We start from the raw sequence: 19703 nt of genomic DNA, 5'->3' as shown, positions 1-19703 counted from the left end.
AATACAAAGAGGTCAGGAAGCAGTATGGTAGGAATCTGTTATTACTGGTAATCACAACTGTGGCTGCTCCCCCCTGATATGAGGGGAATTCAATTACCTTTCCTCTCACTCTTTTGGGGAAAACTTTGTGATGGGAAATGGATGTTCTACTGCAATAAAAGAAAAACAAATCGACTTCCTGATGAAATTCCACTTTTCATTTTTCTTGTTTTTTTTTTTAACCACTCTGCACCGAGCCTCTCCTCTGAATCTCTCTCACTCTCACACGCACAAACGTGTACACACACACACACACACACACACACACACACACACACACAGTCTTATGCATGGCTAATTGTGCAAAGACATTGTGTTGAGCTGTGATAAGCAACAGAAGACAGCCTTGTAGACACAGTGATGCTGCAAGACAGTCTTATCACCCACACACAAGGATGCACACATGCGCACGCACACATGCGCACACACACAGACACACGCAGTAGATTGCTGAGGTAGAGACTTCATGCTGAGAGACACGGGAGGAGAGAGGAAGAGAAGGATAGAAAAAAAGGAGAGATAGAAGCATAAGAAGAAAGATGAGAGAAGAGGAGGATGGCAGAAGCATAACAAATTGCTTCTGATAGGAGTCTTCAACCCCCTGCTTGTCTACTAGCCTGTAGGCAATTTCTGTTTACCAAATTTTCTCTCCTTCTCTCCATCTCTTCCTCTCTCTCGCTCAATGAATACACAGAGTGTATGTGTAATTCAGGTTATTCCTCTATATGCTGTGTGTGTACCGTGCAAATGACTGCATATCACTTACTTGGTTATGGCTGTGGGCAGGTTTGCCATTACTTTGTGTAAACAATTATTTGCAGACTTTTTCACATTTAGAAAATTTTACTGTACACGTGCATCTCTGTGTATTCACATCCGTCAGAAATTTCAATTTCTCATTAGCTGGCAACACAGCGACAGCTTTTCTTTTCAAAAACTGTATGTTGCCTCTCTCTAAAAACAGTGGAACATAAATAGTGCACACAAACAAAAAGGACACAAAGCTGAACGCTCACCTCCCATTCTCCCATGGCCAGCTGATTCTTCAGCTGTATGAGCCAGTCTTCCTGGACATTGTCAGAGCAGTGGTGGATGGTGAGAATCACTGGTCTGGTCAGCAGGGCTCCTGGAGGTCCACAGCTCACCACTGGGCTAAGAACTGTCTGGATGTCCTCTACTGGGGGTCTGGGAAACACAGATAACACTGAGGTGACACGACAGAAAAGAGCAACAGGAGGGCTGCGCTGTCGGATCCCAGCTACTGCGAGCTTCAATCGCACGAAGCTAAATTGGTTCACTTCAGGTCTGTGTTTTGTTTTTACCTTGTTAATATTTTGGACAACTAAAGAATCTTCATATACTCTAATTCTATTCTAATCTTAATATATTGATACCCTTAAATAGTCCACATTCATTGTGGATAAAGAGAAATATTTTAAGCTTTTTTTGCTCACAAAAATCGGAAAACTAGTATCTCAAAATTTTGGATTACGTAATTTTGAGTAAATTACTATTCAGTCAGTTTAAACACCGTGCATCTCTCTGTCTAACTGCGTACTCACAACCATAATTCTGGGGAAGCTTGCTGACTTGACAATTCTCCCGAAGGTGATTATCGACACTGTCCATAAGGAGGGTCACTGCTGAAAAGGCTGTCCGTTTGCAGAGCGCTGCATCGAAGTGTATTAATGGAAAGTTGACTGGAAGGAAAAGGTGCACAAGCAACAGGGATCACCGTAGTCTTGAGAGGATTGTCAAGAAAAGTCAATTCGAGAACTTGGGAGAGCTTCACAAGGAGAGGACTGAGGCATCTACTCAGAGGCTTTAGAGCACTTCATGCTGCCATCTGCTGACAAGCTTAGCCGATTTCCTTTTGCAGCATGACTTGGCACCTGCACACACTGTCAAAACTACTACCAACTCACCGTATTATTACAGTGCTTGATTGGCCAGCCGACACACCTGACCTGAACTCCATAAATAATCTATGGAGTATTGTCAAAACGATGACAATCCACTTAAATAAAAAACACAGATAAGTGAAAGGTTACTATCAAAGCACCCTCAATGACACTTCAGCAGGGCCACAAACTGACTGCCTACATGCCACAAGCAGTAATGCAGTAATTTGTGTTAAAGCAGTGTAGACTAAAATACTTTTCAGAATTGGACATGTGTGTATTGTAAATGCTTTTTTGATTGATCATAGAAAATAATCTAATAATATTAGATACCAGGTTTCTGATTTTCATGCTATAAGCCATCATTATCATTAAAAACGTCTGTTTACCTTTTCAGCTGAATTAGGAAAAAAGAAAAAAAACAAGTTTCCCACAATATTCTAATTTTTTGAGATGCACTAGTACAAAGCTGGACATTTACGTGTGAGGAATAGATTACCTTTGCAACGTAGAGAACAGAAGAAAAACAGAGCAAGAACAAACTCTATTGGAGAATGATTTGTATAGTCAGCCTCAGTTGGATTCAATAGCTTGCAGCTCACGGGGCAGAAAATAAAAGGCTACTAATCATACACTCTTGTGCTTTTTATACATCTAAATGTTGGAACCTCAAGCACTCACTAACTAATGTATGACTCAGTACTGCAGCAGAAAACTTCAACATCCAAAAGATCATACATAGCAGTCTCATTTGTAAACTGAAAATTGAAACCAGATACTTAAACAACACTCGCAGTAAACGCAAAAAATATACAAGTCAAATGCCAGTACGATCCATTATCCCTCATCTTCCCGAAGCCATATATTGACTGTGAATGAGGCCATACAGATAGAGGAGATAGATCTAAATATTAACAATGTTTTTCTTCTGTTGTTTTTTTTTTTTTTCAGCCCACCTTGTGTCAAGGGAGAGCTAATCCTTAGCAGTGTTATCGATTCAGCTGCTGGGGCTCATTATTGACTCATAAAGGGTTCACATGGGTAGAAAAAACAAAGATAAAAACAGTGGGAGTGAAACTATAGCACCCTTTTAACTACCTAATGCTGAGGTCACCCCTTAATGAATTACAGCTTTATTGATTTATGATGTTCTGTATCCTTTATCTTGCAAATACAACAAGAGATGCTTTGACTTTTGTTTGTTGTTAATCTGACACCTTAGGCAAGGGTTGCTGAGGTAAGTAAACGTAGCTATTAGGGGTGCAACGATATTCGTATCGATATTGAACCGTTCGATACAGTGCTTTCGGTTCGGTACGCATATGTATCGAACAATACAACATTTGTAATTTATTTTATCAATTTTCCTTCTGACGATGCTGTCTGTGTTGAGCGCTCAGTGAATCTGCGTTCGACTACTCCGCCTAGGCTGCACTGTCCAGCGCAGATCCACTGAGCGCTCAACACAGACAGCATCGTCAGAAGGAAGAGGGCAGGGCACCTCCCCCACCCTCATTCAGATCTGGCGTTTGGAATTATTTTGGTTTTCATGTGACGTATGACCCTGAAGGTAAGCGAGTCATGGACTAAAGTAAAACAGTATGTTGGATGTGCCACGCAATGCTCAATTACATGGGTGGGAGCTAGTGTGTTAGCGCAGTTAGCTCGTTAACGTGTTGGCCGTCTAGCCCCATGCACGGAGCTATCGGCGGTAGCTCGTTAACGGAGATTTGCCGTGTTGTGGCGTTAAGGTCATTTCAACGAGATTAACCTGAAAGCACTAGTGGGAACACAACGAATATGACTGCACATTTACGCCGACATCATCCTAGTGCAAAGACAAGTGGAAGCAGACAAAAAAAAGCAAGCATGCTACTAACTTTAGCCGAGTCATTTAGACAGCTGTTAGCACATGATTCTCCTTATGCTGCTGAGAATATAGCCCAGAAGAAGCGGATAGTATAGCTTTTATTTTGGAAAGAGCCATTTCTCTGTAATAAACTCTCTTTTCCAAAGATGAGTTATTCCTCAATCAGATACAGGGCTTGCAATATCGCTAGCCCGACGTCCCGGAGCTAGCGATTTTTTCAGTCGGGCTACCAAAATCTATCTCTTCCCTGCCCGTCGGGCTATTGTAGGAAAAATATATGTCAATGCTTTTGCATTCTTTCAGAAATGTAGCTGTGTAATTATGTCATTGGCATCGGTGAGCCACTGTCAATATGTGACATATTGAAGTCGCGTTTGAATTTGCGCTTGTTTTTTTGCTTTCACTTTGCAATCGTGCGAACTGTGTATAGAGAGCGACAGCACTGATCTGTGAGTGATGATAATTTGTGCACCAATTCCTCTGACATCGTCTTATTAATCGTTAGCTTACTATGCAAACATGACGCAGCAAGCTTAAACATGTGAGAGGTTGATCGCGCAGAGAATCGCTGAGCTTATGTGAGTGCATGTGTAAAAGCATTTCAGTTCTGCTGAGCCAAATAAGACAGGTCAGGGTGAAGAAGTGACAGCCAAAGAAAAGCTTACCACAAAACGGAGAAGTTATGACAAATCAGACTATGAGGCAAAAAGAAAGTGCAGCTTTATGGTTTCATGGACAAAAGAATTTCTGTGGCTGCAATATGATGAGCTAAATAACCAGGGCTGCACATAAGTGGTCCACAGGTGCGCATTCGCTGTCAAAATAAAAAACACGCACAAGGGTTAGGGTTAAATTTAAAAACTGTACTTTTGAGTTAAAATATATATTTATAATTTTAATAAATGACAAATTAAAAATGCATGAACATTTTTTGTATCGAAAAAATATCGAACCGTGACACCAAAGTATCGAACCGAACCGAACCGTGAATTTTGTGTATCGTTGCACCCCTAGTAGCTATGTGATGTTCTGTGTAAACACAGCGGGCTGAAAACATGTTCGACTCTTAGAAATACTGCAGCATGTTGCACGGGGCCTAATTCCTATTGACTGCTGCTGATTGAAGAGAGTGTAAAATGAGTGCATGGAACAACATACATGACTCAAACTGTGTCTCTCCATTGTCCATAGTCATTTGGACCCTCTTGGTTGTATTTATCCAGGTTTTAAGATTCCCATTTTAAAAACCCCTTCAAGTAAATATGAATGGATTTTGCTCCGTATTGATTCCAAGGTGAACATCAATTTTTAACCGAATCAAAATCAGTGTGCCTTGTCACTTTAACAAAGAGAGAGCGACCTACATGATGTATGTACTTTTTTGGGAGGGGGGAGGGTTATAGAACATGTAACAAGATTAAAGCATTCTCAAAAATAACCACTAATCTGTTAGTTACAGTCGTTGCAGTGATCTCTCTACATACGGTTTCAAAAGCTCTGTTCTTTGGCTTTATAATGTAGCATGAAGTTAAAACCAATCAGTTGGTCGCACAACGGTCTGCTGTAGTTTGGCATATTTCAAAGTAATGAATCTTAAGAGCCTTACATTTAAATATAGTCCTGAATCAAAACCTGATTAACAATGTAAATTTAATGGATTAGTGTACAGATTAGGATGTTAAGTCGGTAGTAATTAATGTGTCAAATATTCCATTTTAAGCTGCTTAACTTAACTCTAATTCTGGTATTATAATATGCATTGTGCCACCAACTGACCTCTTTCTTATAGATTGTAAGTCTGTGTCACACTATGAAAGCTTCCTCACACCGCCATACAAACAGCTACAAGAAGCCACTGATCTGGGCAGAGGCAGAGAAGTACAGACAAAGGAAACAAACAAACAAACCAACAAAAAAAGGACACAGAGGGAGATGCAGAGATGAAGAGAAAAATAAGGACAGCAGCGAACAATTGAAAGGAAACAGCCACATAAAAGAAAAGAAAATGGGGAAAGAGAGACAAAACCTACCTCAAGCTATCCTTCCTGTGCACAGTCACATACATTTCATACACCCTGCCATGAGGAACAGCACCCGCTGGAACCAACAAACTGACTCCTGCAGGAGGAAGGACAGAGGAAGCAGAATGAATGAGTTTCATCACTGGATTTATCAATTTCACCATGCACAACTGAATTACTGAATGTGAAACCCATCATCACTTTATTAAGTAATGAATCATAATGATAATCTTTTTAAAGGCAACCCATGTAAAACCTTGTCTTAAATACTCCATTACAATGCAATATTTCACAGCCTTTGAAAGCTGCTTTTCATCAACAGGTCACACAACACATCTTTACCTTAATACAGCTGCTGCTTTCCTTTATTCTTTTTTTCCTTTGAAATCTTGGTTCATCACTAAATCATATGAATCTGACCGCAACAGTATCAACAAAGGTACTTACACGCTTAAGTATCTAATGAAGTCAGAGGCCAGTAGAGGAAATATATCTGAATAAATCACTAAAACAAACATTGCCACATATTCTTAACTTTACTGTGATCGCTGTTACTGATTACTGTTACTAATCAGCAAGAAAAATGATACAACTCTCCCTGTTTGCGGTCTTGTCACTGCACAGGAACCATTTTTGCTGTTAAACACTTGTGGGACGTTTACCAGAGTTGGGTACAATGAGGTGTCCTCCTTGGTTGTTGAAGGATCCATGAGCAGTACAGGAAGGATCTCGTGTTCGGGCCAAGCTCTGATTGCGAAGGTTCATGGTGTCACTGTTATCCAACAGGGACTGAGTTACCTATGTTGATAAAAGAACAGTAACAGTGATATTAACAAAACATTACAGTATTGTATATGACACATGCTATTCAAATTGCAATGCGGTTTAAAGGATAGAATTCCTCTGAAAGACTTCGCGTCGGATCACATTAAATATGTAGCCTAAAGCAAAAACAAAACAAAGAAAAAGCAAAAGCAAAAGCAAAAATCTCATGAAAGTCCAGAGAAGTTTCACTGTGTCAATCTCATTTTTATTTTTGTCAGGACAAGAATTACAATGGAACTGTAATCGGTCCCTTTTCTTCTAAAATTTGACTTTATTGATCAATTATGCTTTTTACTTGCATAAGTTCCTTTTCTGTTCATTATGATGCCACAGGTAAGACCTCCATCTGCCTGGGGACGGGGGTGATGCATGATCACCTCAGGGTGAAATGTAAATGAAGGATTTGATATTCACTGTTTTACTCCAGCATCACACAAAGTTGAGAAGAACTAACGTCGCTAAACTAAGGATGAACACATCAGACTATAAACAAAGAAAATAAATAATAAAAAAATCCACAAATTACCTTGGCAAGGTCAGTCATTAGACACAGCATGTGATCAATTATAAAAAAACAAAAAAAAAAGAAACATAAAATCATCAAAAGGTGGCAACTGATCTGTAGAGTTCAAAGATGGAGAGTTCAGCCCTCGTACTGCCTGAGGACAGGTGCTGTGATGAAACTGAGCGGTTTCATCTGTATTTGTGACAACTGACTCTAGTATGCATGCCATGTATTTGACAGAGCAGGGAGGGAAAGTGGGGCACTTAGCCGCATGTATACTAATGGTGTGTAGTGTCTTCATGTGACTGGGAAGACATGCGCAGCTGTGCTGTGCTGTAGAATCTCTCACACTGCTCTTGCAGATTAAATACAGACAGGAGGAAATAGCCTACTGTGATCACACAAAATGCTTTCAAGCAGAAAAAAAGATACAAGCTCAAGGATATTAGTGTTGGGCAACACTACCTTAGGAGACAATTTAGACGTAAAGTCTCCTCCGAGGTCATCCTGAGGTGTGACCAGTCCAGAAGAGTTGTACACTTTGATCTTCAAGTTGGGAAGAGGATCCAGGAGAGGAGAGTTGGTCATTGGAATTTTGTCTGAAACATCATGAAGAGCATAGACTGGACCCCGATACATGGCAGCTGCATTTGTTAAGTCTGGCGGAGCAGTCAGCAAATCAGCTAGAGGGGTAAAATTGACACAAGAAGAGAGACAGAAGCACGAGAGAATTTACAACATGATATCAGAGCGGTTCAGGGAAAAGACAGACCAGCTAAAGTAAATCTATGGTGTTGTATAGTGCAGTGTGTGTGTGTGTGTGTGTGTGCGTGCGTGCGTGAAGCTGGGGACAGATGTGTAGAAGTTGTAGCAAGATCAGTGAGAAGGAAAAAGGGGGAGGCAGAAGAGTCAGTCAAGGCTGCTGATAAGCTATCAGTGTCTGGGATAATACATTGCTGTACACGGGGGCATGACCTGGCTGCATGAAGGACTAGTCATGGCTGCTGAACAGAGAGACAGAGAGAGCAAGAGACTTCTACTTCACCTCAAAAAACACTCAAATCTCCAGGAGTTAAACATGTGTATTATCAAAACTATCTCACAACACAACAGTTCAGTTTCAAGCTGTGCTATAAGCTCTTAAAACTCTCATCAGAGTCTACTTTCTTCCAAACCGAAATAACATTAGTGCGTACAGAGTGACATTCAACTTGTGTTAATACTCATCCATGTATCTATTTTCCACTATTTGGAATAGGTATAATACATAATATACATTTATGTGATGATACACTATATGAACAATTTTTTATGACATTATTAAAATCATCAGACTATGTTACTTTTGAAAATACACTGAATGCTGTCATTTCAATCATAATTCAGGCCAAAGGCACTTTGATCTTTGAATAACATTCAGAGCCTCTCATTTGTTTTTCATGTCATTAGTCATCACACGCTTCTGATTTACTACATCTTTCATTGTAGATGTAGTAAGTTACAAAGTCTCCCATAAACAAAGTAACTGTTTAACACACTATATTTAAAAAATTAGAAGTCTGTCACTTCTAATCAGTAAAATTCAAATGAATAAAAAAAACCCTATCCTTTGACTTGTATAGTTTGATCTGAGGCTGCAAAACGTGTTAGAGTCTTTGTATATCCTGAAGTTTTTACCCTGCTCTTTCTTAAGCTGGCACAGCTGACGTATGCTAATGGAGGAATCTTGACTCTTTTGATGTATTGCAAGCAAACAAGCAGCCCACTTACACACAGAAGCACTGTCATAAACAAAACACTAGTGCATTGTCACAGGTTGGTACTACAAAAGCACTCGCACATGCAAATGTGCCTTGTGTACCAACAACACGAACACTATAAAGCACATACTGATACACACACCATAAACATGTGCCACATGCACTATACATGGGAAGGATAGGTAAGGCTCTCCTGTTGATTTCCTGTTGTGCTTATTGTGAAAAGGTTCATGCACACTACATCAATACTGTATGGTAATAAAAGTGCATGAGACACTGAATTATAGCTATAACCACCACAGCAACAGCAGGTTCACGCATGGCTTCTTTAGGATCCATACAGTACTGACCTATTGTTTTTTAATCATAAAATAAATAGTTAAGTAATTACAAATGCTTTGATATCACTCACAGTAACAGCAATGTTTTGTCTGCTAGAATGTTAGCCTCAGTGCTTTTAGATAGTTCTGCTGACGGACATTTACTTAAACTTCATCAAAGCCATTCAAGTGAATGTGCTTCGAGCAGCCCTGTAACAGTTCTGTAGAACCATCTTGCTATAACCACGTTAGAAGCACAGAAGCTACCCTAAGGGCAGAAGCACAACAGAGCTTACTTCTACACAAACCCCTCTCAGAAAATTCTGCAAATATTCAAGATTTAATTGGGACTGAGATCACAAGAAGACCAGTTACCTATTAAGGAACAAATCCCAATTATTTTTTTGGGCTCAGACTCTGAAAACCTGTTGTTCTCTCTAAGAGTCCATCCATTCTAATTTTAAATTTCCTTCATTGTCACCCCCCACCACCACCACTAACATGTATGCACGAACACACGCGCGCACACACACACACACATCTGTTGCCTATCACTCTCTTCCTTTCTCTATCACCAGGCTGTTTACCCTTAAAGCCAGCGGGTATTCCTGCCAAATCATCCCTGCTGAAATTTAATTAACAACTAATAGAAAGCCAGAGAGAGAGAGCGAGAGAGAGAGAGAGTCAGAGAGAGAGAGAGAAACACGCTGGGACATAATTCTTCATTAATTGTAATCGGAAATGGTCCCTCAACACAGAGTGACATGCATCCTAATGTTTTACTGATAAAATGTCACACTGTCTCTACACATAGGAACAAGTTTACTCCTCTCCTGTCCACACACACATGCGCAGTCATGCACAACCATTTTAGCTCACTGTTAACCAGTTAGCACTGCACACCCTCATCATGCACACTATGGTTTCAATGTTAATGTTCGGCCACAAATGAACACACCGTTAAAGAACACCCTGAAATATTTGCAAATGTAACCCTTTTCAAAAATGCTTTTCATATGGAGACCATAAAGTGCAGCTGACTATGATGAAAACAGACTGAGCGTTTGCTTAGTTTCTTTTAGAGTGTGTCATTCAAAGTTGTGGAAATGTATGAATACATGTTTGGCTGTAGGATCTACTCGCTTCACGTAGGCGAACTTTTACTGCGTTTGTGCAGGTCTGTGTTAAGAGATTTTAAATCAAGGTGTTTATGTCATTTCTTTCTACAAGAATAACCCGACCTAATGGCATCTTTGGACTGACACCTGATTAATACAAATTCCCTTCCTCTTCCTGGCTTTTCCAGTAAGCTTTTAACTCTGTGGACGTGTGCAGAGAGGAAGAAATGACAATACAGACAGCAGACAGTGAAATATAGCTCCATTTTAAAAGGAAGATAAACATGAGGGAGTGTCTGTTGTGGCTGGAGTCACATAGCTATGGGAAGACAGAGACATGGAGACTGGGATGAAGGGAGGAGGATGCTGATAAACAGGAAATATGATTGAACTGAATGTGCAGATATGAAGGTCGAGGGGGAAAAAGTGAAGAGCAGAATGAGAGTGACAGAGAGAGACTCTTTGATGGAGGAGAGCAGTGTCAGGTGTAAAGAGATTAATCCAAACCATCAGAGGAAGCAGAGAAATGAAACAAAATAATACTAGTGTCAAAGCTCTAAAGTGGATGGGACACACAACAATATTTCAATTGACAAATGGTCATATCTGTTGTTTTCTATCAGTCTCTCTGTGTATTTATCTCTCTATTGTATCAATCATTGGCTATAGTGATACTCTAGGACAACTTCTAGTGCTCTCTTTGAGAGAGCACAAGGTAGGCAACCAAGATAGATTTTTCCTCTTTATCCTGCCAAACAGACAGCTCTGTCTGGAGAGGAACTAAAGTTCTCTTCAAAGCCACCAGCCTTCTTTGACAAAATCTGTAGCTTTACATAGAAAAACTTTTTGTTTTGACATTGAGGGTGTGCTGATTGCCATCTATAAGGGTAATACAGTGAATATAAATAAGTACATCACATAAGTCAACTTGAAAGAGTTCCAGCTGACCCTGATTCTGTCTCCAACCATTGTAGTGTTTCTGTTTTGCTGTCATACCAATATTGATGGACCATTGAGGCAGCTGCACAGGCTAAATAATTTCACTGCATTTAAATACCACTTCAAGGTGGTTTATAAAGAAAATGATTGAACTTGCTGTACTGTCTTTATTGTAATACATTTTTTTCTTTAGAAAGACACCGTTGCGTCGGAGAAGAAGAACAAAATTGCTTTTAAACTTGTGTTGGATGCATATAAATATATATAGATAGATATACTGTAAACATTCTGTATAGAGTTTCTGTATTTCCCCTCAGAATCAAATGTCAAACGCTCATTACCTGATCTGGCTGTCTTGATATTAACAGACTGGAAGCCTCCATTTAGTGCCGATGTGTCAATGATGTCAGAGTCAAAGTCGCGGTGCGTCTTGCGATAGACAAAGAGCGCCACGATGACGGAGATGACCAGGCACATAATCACTGCGATCACTATCCCCACATAGAGCGCCACATCATCTGTGCTCGGGGCAGCTGGAGGGGGACGAGAGAGAAGAAGACCATGTTAGACACGTACTGATGAATCAAGACCCATTCATACTTTAAATACCTTCTTAGGAGAAACTGTACATCAGAAATGTAAGTGGCTATAAACAACTTAGATAATACTTGTGGGGCAGTAGGGTGCTAACAGAGAATAAAATACTTTTATGAGTCTGTCATTCGTAATTTGTGTTTGACAGTTTCACTTTTACCTCATACTTCAATTCAGACTCAAAGGACAAGTACTATGGGTTTCATTTCAACTGAACCTTTCAAACAGCCCTCCAGCTCGTGTAATATAATAATTTGTCTACACAGACAAAGACACCTTTCATAAAAAAAAAAAAGAAAATTACCAACTCTTGAAACTTAATAAGGCTGTTAATTATTTTACAGGGGGGTCCTAACAGCCATTTTCAGTTGTACTCTGGCTGGAACAATGGTTAAACTGTCATTCATGAGGCACATCTTGAAGCAGAAGACGGATCTAAATTTTTAACTGATGGTTGATGCAGATGGTAAAAGGTATGTGACACACTTAAGAGGAGAAGAAATGAGAAAAGGATGAAAGGAAACGAGATCGCTGGGGATGAAGATGAGGATGTAATTGGAAGGAAAGGCAATCTGTGGACAGAACACACATATGGAGAGTGCAAGTGAATAGAAATGAACTGAAAGGAGAGTAAGAGGTTGGCTGATAAAGTCAAAGGAGAGCGAAGAGAGAAGACAGTGAAATGGCGAGGAAAGGAAAGAAGCAGAGGAGAGGAGATAACAGCAAAGCAGGCAAAGGAAGTAGGAATGCACTTGAACTTCAAAGCAGCAAAACAAACAAGCCTACATATTTAATATGAAAGTGCCTGAGAAACTCTTAGTGTACTCTCACTGTTAAAGAACTGCTCATAATCATGTCCTGTGTAGCGGGTGGGAGGGGATTTGTCTGCAGCTATTAAGAAGACTGAAAAGTATAGGAATCCTGCTTTTAATCCACCCTTAAAGTTGAGAGGCAGATAACAGGCTTTTAGCTACAAACAGCCTGAGTCATTTGCTAAAGGATTTGCTGTTGTCGCATCAGAACAAGTTCATAAAGCACGAACTTGATTATGCATGAAAGAATGTGGCACACAAACATTCACGCTTACACATGCTAACACACGATGCACATATTCACAGAGGTGACGCTGCTGGTTACTCACTTGCCACTTGAGGGAGCTATGAGCCACTTTTAGTGTCCCTCGAGAACCGAACACGAGGGTCAGGCTTTCCCCCTTTTTTAAAAGTTAAGTTCGAGAGAGATGTGAACAAGGTCTCTCTGGGCACTTTGTTCATTACAAAAAAATGATTCTGACCTTTTTGGCAAACACCACAATGTTGACCATCCCACTAGAAGCAGTGTAATGCTTTTGATCATTTTTAAAACAAAATATTTCACAACAGAACGTAGAGACGTTCACTTTGCCTCACATAACAGTAAACTGCATCATTAGGTGTGAGCCTATAGCGTGAATATGTCACTTGTAGCTATTTTTCCTTCTCCTGCCATTTATAGAGAACACAACGAATCAGTTAACAGAGACAACCTTCTGCAGATCAGTCAATATTGCCGTGGACTAAAGCATCGTTCCTGCCTCCACACGAACGGTCTCACTGACTGAATGCTGCTGTCTAGATCGACTTCGGAAAGACCGCGCCTCGTTTGTCACACAAGCCACACTGTGGCAGAGGGGAAAAAAATCATTCCTATAATTTGCGTTTACAACCTCCGATCTGTGTTTAACGACAAGATTTACAGCACTGTGGCTGTTTGCTATAGCTGCCAAATATCTGCTCTTCAGATTTAGCACAGACGCAGAGCACCACCTTTAAATCTTCAAAGTCTACCTCAAATAGGCTTTGTGACATGCAGTTACCAGTTTTCATTCTGATGTTGCCTGTCGAAAATTCCCCGATGCCCCAACTTCCTTGCTGTGTAAAGATGCCCTGTTATCAAGGTCCTCGCAATTGCCAAAGGGGAATAGAATTGGATAATCCTCTTAAGTACCAATTCCCTGATCTTAATTATGATCATCATCATCCCCATCTATTAAAAGAAACTTTATCTTGTGTCTACTTTAAGTTGAAGGTCTAGAACTTCACAGCACATGCAAAGTCAGAAAGCCTCAAGAAGCATCACTTCTCAGCTCACTTATCCCAGTCTCCTACAGTGGTTTGGGACACTTTAACTAGGCTATAGCCCTGTTCTCAAAATATAAATGTATGTTTGAGTGCATCTGTGTGTTTGTGTGTATGCACTTACTGTAACTTGTTTTATCTCAGTGGACTTAAAAGCCTTTCTTCACTCTCTATCAGTTTATATCCCGTCCCCTTTACATCTTTCGCTCCCTCAGTAACTCACACCTCTCTCTGACTCCCTCTGTTTCCATCTGTTTGATTTGTAGATGAATGAAACAACATGTCCCATTAGAGCTTCCACCTGCCTGAGTAACCTACATACAACTGCTTGATACCAAATGGGTTTTTTTTTATTCGTTCCCTTTTTTGTCCTAGATTTGTCTTTTTATTTCTACTTACACATAACCATCACAATATGACAAACTTGCACTTATAAATGGTGCTTAGTGAGACTCATACAAAGACGACCGTTTTTAAAGTAAATGAACAGAACTGATTCCAAAGTTGTCACTTATTTCATAGACTATTCAAAACCCCAGTGTGTCTTTTTTTTTATGAAAAAAGACATTTAAAAGAGTGAAAATACACCTTTATCAAAAATGAGACCTTTTTAAAAATTTGAGCTAAGTAATAAAATACATATTGTGTCCCATGTTCTCTCCCAGTGACAATGACAATTTTAGAAATGTGAAAAAAAGCACTAATGCACAGTATCTTTTCTTGGGCACTCAAGTTGTCTAAGCTCTCTGTATGCATCTCTTTCTTTAATCTTTCATTTTCATTGTGCTTTCACATAAAACACAAAGTGCTGCTTGGGCTGAAAACTGCCTTTTCTGTAATTCTGATGCTCTTTTGTTGTCTGACTAACTGCATAATAGGCCACACTTTTCTGACATGATTGTGACTAAAAAAAGGAACTGAACAGAGTGCAGTCTGACTAAGGACTGATAGATGCACACCGATATTCACTTTTATGGGTCACAGTGAATGGATAGACAGATACGCACAAACGGACATGTCTATTTCCTGCGCCTTTTCTCCCTTACCTGATACCCCCTCCCCTGCACCTGACAAGCAGTTTCATGTTCAACACAATCACCAGCACGGCTAGCTAAATTGGATTTAGATTAAAAATATGTACCTTTCAACAAAAAGACCTGAAATGACTTAAATAATGACTAAATCACCTGGGAAGGAAGACAAACATTTAAACACCTCATCTGTGATGTTCCGGCAAGTGCTACCTGACAGCCTCTCTATAGAAGACAGAATCTTCTAAAGGTCAGGAGACACACACATGCACACACTAATAATAATATATAGGCCACACACACGCACACACAACAGATATACATGCAAGTGGTTAAAGATTTGACAGTGGTGTGGGAATGCTTGGTTTGTACAAATTTAGGAGGCATTAGTGTGCTCATACAGTTGAATTGTGGAGACATAACTCCCATTTGGGGTCTAAAAGTGTCATTTTGCAAATGTATTTCCAATTGGTAATGCTTTGGTGGACCTCGGTATTTGATTCTGATGTTAGATTTTATTAAAGAATGGCACAAAATGTAAAATATTTTACTCTTATGTAGTTGTTTTGCACAATAGTTATACCTTAAATTGTACATGTTTGTTTTGTGCTCACAGTATGTGTGTAATGTCAAATGCGGCTTAGCTGCAAAGCCAAGGTGATTTTGCCAACGTTGCTTTTTTGTTTTGGGAGCAAGATTTGAGCGACTCATTGCATCATAGCTGCTGCAGCTGAACTGACTTTATCTCTGAGGATTTAGTGACATGTAGTGTGGAACCAAATGCATCAGCCAGTGTTGGCACTGTACACTACACGTGCTTACATGTGAACAAACCTGAAGACCCAGGAATTTGGAGCAATTATACACACACTCAGTTTTACATGCAGTCGATAACACACATGGGCTAGCGGAACGAAGCCCCGGTCCACCATCACTCAGCACGGATCACTGTCTATCAATTGGCCCAGCTTTTTGTCATTCTCGGAGTCTGTCCAATCTGCCACAGCGAGGATTTAAAGAAGGGGGAAACAAGGATAACTCAGATTAAGTCATCTCTATCTTTTCTGTGATCTGCATCCAAAGCAGAACTGTGGACAATCACTACTTGAAACTCATTCAACTGCCTTTTTGATCTTGCTTGGCACAAACATGCGGACACCAACACCAACTCCTGGCAGATGCATCTGTTCTAAGTAACTGTCAGGGGTGATTGAAAGGGGGGGTGAGAGAGAGTGAGCAGTCATTTCTAAATGTGTCTGTGCTTCAAGAATGGTTGGGGAAAAAAACTTAATGGTTAAAAGTGTCAAGAAATAAAATATGGAATCACTTGAAAGGCAATAAAGCCAGAAGGTGTAATTCTATGACTACAACAAAGTTTGCAAGGAAAGTCATTAGAGCTCATGCATTCTTTAACCCTGTAACACAGTGTAATTGCTGATATTTAATGAAGTGTAACTGAATGGGACATTATGACCTCTCTCAGTGTATCCTGGCCACAGTTATGAATAATAAAATACTACCAATCTCTCTTTTCACACGATGGCTAAATCACATTTTCACAAAACAAACAAGGTACAATACAAATGCATAATGAAGCCGTTCAAATTATAATAATTTTGCTGACATTTGCTTTTTGAGCTTTTCAGCCTCTATTTATGAACCACCCTGAGATAAGAGCTGATCAGCCATCAGCTGTCCTCCCTTGTGAAGCTGTCAACAGTGAATGCAATGCAACCATAAGGAATGACAAGGGATTTCATTGTGAAACCTATCATAGGTGTGACTGACGGATGTTGTTAAGGTAAATCTACTCTGTAAGTTATTAAACCATGGCTTCTTGGTATAGTGGTTTATGTATTCACCTAACAAGGAAAAAAGCCCAGGTTTCACCAAGGAGGAGTCTGAGATTCTTTTGGAGTTGCATCAGGAAGGGCGACCAGCGTAAAAATCAGCCAAATTAAACAGAGTAGAGCTACCTGTTGTGGTGACACCCTGTTAATAAGAGAGCAGAGAAAAGCAGCTTTATTGGGACTGGATTTCTAATCAGAGAAAAATGGCTGAGAAGGATGCTTTGAAAAGAGAAATGTCAGCACCTGTTCATAATTATTTAGTCTCTTATTTGGCTTGGATGCTATGGCAAGTTAAAATAACTATGAAGGGGAAACTAAAATGATAATAACCCAAAAAAAAAGAATAAAAAAGAAAACAAAAAAGAAATTACTCATATACTGTGGGCAATAGGACACATCAGTATCAGCACAACTATACTTATGAAATATAAACTGGATTAAAAAAAACTGTCAAAAATTAAATTAAATGATCAAGCCGCAACTGGAATGACCCATATGGAAAAGATATATATAAATCTTATAAAGTTTGTATCTGTCTTGTGTGAAACTTGTATGAAAAGCATATAACAGTGAAAACAGATATAAGAGCCCATGAAAAATTATATAATGAAACTTGTATGTTTTGGATACTTACTAAAACAATGTATGAAAGTAATGAGAAAGTGGCTACTTTCATGAGTAAATCATGTAATCCTTATATGATTTACTCATGAAAGTGGCCACTTTCATGAGTAATCACATATAAGTTTTTACTATTTCTTTTCCATATGGGGATACTCGGGGAAAGCAGGATCAGTTTGGTGATTAGTGGCTCTCAAAGCTTCCCACAGCTTACGTTCCTGCCTGCATTTTTGAATGAAACACTGTAGCAATCTGTTAAATGAGGTATGACTGTTTTTGTCTCATTTTTAGCTCTCTCCATGTCTTGATCCATCTAGGACTAGTCATCTAACAAAGCACTGTAGGATAAAACTGCTGCAGCAGAGCCTGAACGAGAGTCATTAGAACACATAAGAGAAACACATAGATCGCTTTGAAGATAAAACGAGAGCCCCTGCAATGAGAAGTAAAAAGCAGAGTAATAACAAGTGGCAGAGGTCCTTTTGCCTCTTGCACCTCTCAATTTCTGTCTCCTTCATTATCGTGTAGTAAATTCTGTTGTTCTATAAGTAATAGTAAGTGAGATGGAAAGAAAAGGGTGGCGGAAAATCAAAAGCAGTGTGGAATAAAGAAGTAGGATAGCAAGTAAAACTGATTAATATATTTATTAAATCCTTTCATTCATTATTCATTCTTTTCATTACTCATTAAGAAGCACCCATACCTCTTGAAATAGTAATACCCTTGCCAGGTAATCTTGTGCCCTCCTGTAAATTATCACTAAAGGAGAAGGGGTCAATTCAGTAGAACTGATTGAAAATCTGAACTAGTTCGGGGTCCATAGCTGAAGCGCACTGAGCTCTATGAGAGCCAATAAGCTTGTAAACACAAAGTAAGTGTTCAGAACGAAGGCAAATTGCCTACTTTGGCAATGATTCAAAGCTGGCTGGCTACTCTCCAAACGGCAACCGCTGCAACAAACTCACAAATTGTGAGTCAAGTAAACTGATGCTGAATCGATTCACTGCTATAAGACAAAACAAAGGAAAGAATCGAGTTAATGAACGGAAACTGTCACTGTTATGGGGTAGACTTTGCAAGAGGTACCTCCTGCAATCGTGGAAGGCTGGTTATGTCTAACTAGATGTCCATTACAAGACAAATACAATGTAAAGCTACACAAAATAAAAGCATGACACCATGTTTCAACGCATAATTCCATAACCTTAAGTCTGTGGGTTAACTTTTTTGTATGATGTTGTATGTAGAATCTGTCCACTGTTTCTGGTTCAGTTCAAATGTACTGCAATGGCATCAAAACTCTGCCCATAGCTAGAACTGCTCATCCTTCGAGGATAGATTTTAATTATACATCAGTACAGTTTTGCAGCATTTGCTTGTAATTTAAAGGATGGAAACACACTGACATGCACACCCAGAAAGAAATGTAGAGGACACAACTGTAAGTTAAAACCTGTAAAGTAAAATCTGTATAGGGATCAGTATGCAACAAAACAAAGATACCACCACTATTTCCTTTGTCTAAGAGCAGGGTTACATTTCAGAACTGCTAATGCTGCTGTCTGTAGACTTTACTGTGCTTTCAGACTTCCTTGATAAGCACAGCAAGTTGATTGTACATCAAGGCAACAGATGTAAGACATCAGCAGAGCTCTTATCCGGTAATATAAAATGACATGAAACAATAAAAGAGAAAGCATGAGCCAAAGGTCAATGCTCAATCAAAGAAACACTGAGATGAGTAAGACAAAAGAAAAATGGATGGTGGTAAAACAGAAAACATTGACTTACATGGAATTCCCAATTCATTCTTTTCTTTGGACTCAGTGGACTTCTGAAACAATGAACCTTGGGATGGGAAAAAGAAAAGGGATGGTGGAATGATGGATGAAGGGAAAAGAAAAACAAAACAAAATAAGACCAACATCACAGGACACAGACCTTGAGCTAGACTTTTTTTTTGCTCTTTCTTTAAAATCGAGGTTGAATGAAAACATACAGACCACATTTAGACTTTCATTGTGCATCAGGATCTTCACACAAATCTGAGCAGTAAGACGAAATGTGGAAAGACTGCACCGGCTGTGAAAATCGGTGTACTCTGAGCTATGGTACATGTAAGTGGCCTAAAGACGGAACTGCTAGCTATCGTCAATCAAGAGAATTTTGTTCCCCTCTGTTGATGTTCCTCT

General features: G+C 39.5%; 1 protein-coding gene across 1 annotated transcript in view; it reads right to left on the bottom strand.

Moving 5' to 3' along the window:
- unc5ca (unc-5 netrin receptor Ca) overlaps positions 1–19703 on the bottom strand; it is a 198434-nt gene that overhangs the window by 9805 nt on the left and 168926 nt on the right. Inside the window, exons 8-13 of the mRNA XM_085368343.1 lie at positions 19303–19359; positions 11640–11831; positions 7627–7844; positions 6494–6629; positions 5841–5928; positions 1056–1224 (exon numbers count right to left, since the gene is read on the bottom strand). Of these exons, the coding sequence (XP_085224469.1) occupies positions 1056–1224; positions 5841–5928; positions 6494–6629; positions 7627–7844; positions 11640–11831; positions 19303–19359 (860 nt within the window). The remainder of the gene's footprint in view (positions 1–1055; positions 1225–5840; positions 5929–6493; positions 6630–7626; positions 7845–11639; positions 11832–19302; positions 19360–19703) is intronic.

This window comes from Diplotaxodon limnothrissa, linkage group LG12 (assembly GCF_057381915.1).
Source record: "Diplotaxodon limnothrissa isolate DT_005_m linkage group LG12, D_limnothrissa_male_GT1.1, whole genome shotgun sequence".
NCBI classification, from domain to species: Eukaryota; Metazoa; Chordata; class Actinopteri; order Cichliformes; family Cichlidae; genus Diplotaxodon; species Diplotaxodon limnothrissa.
Note: the sequence above shows the minus strand (reverse complement) of the source record. Positions and strands in the feature narration are given on the sequence as shown.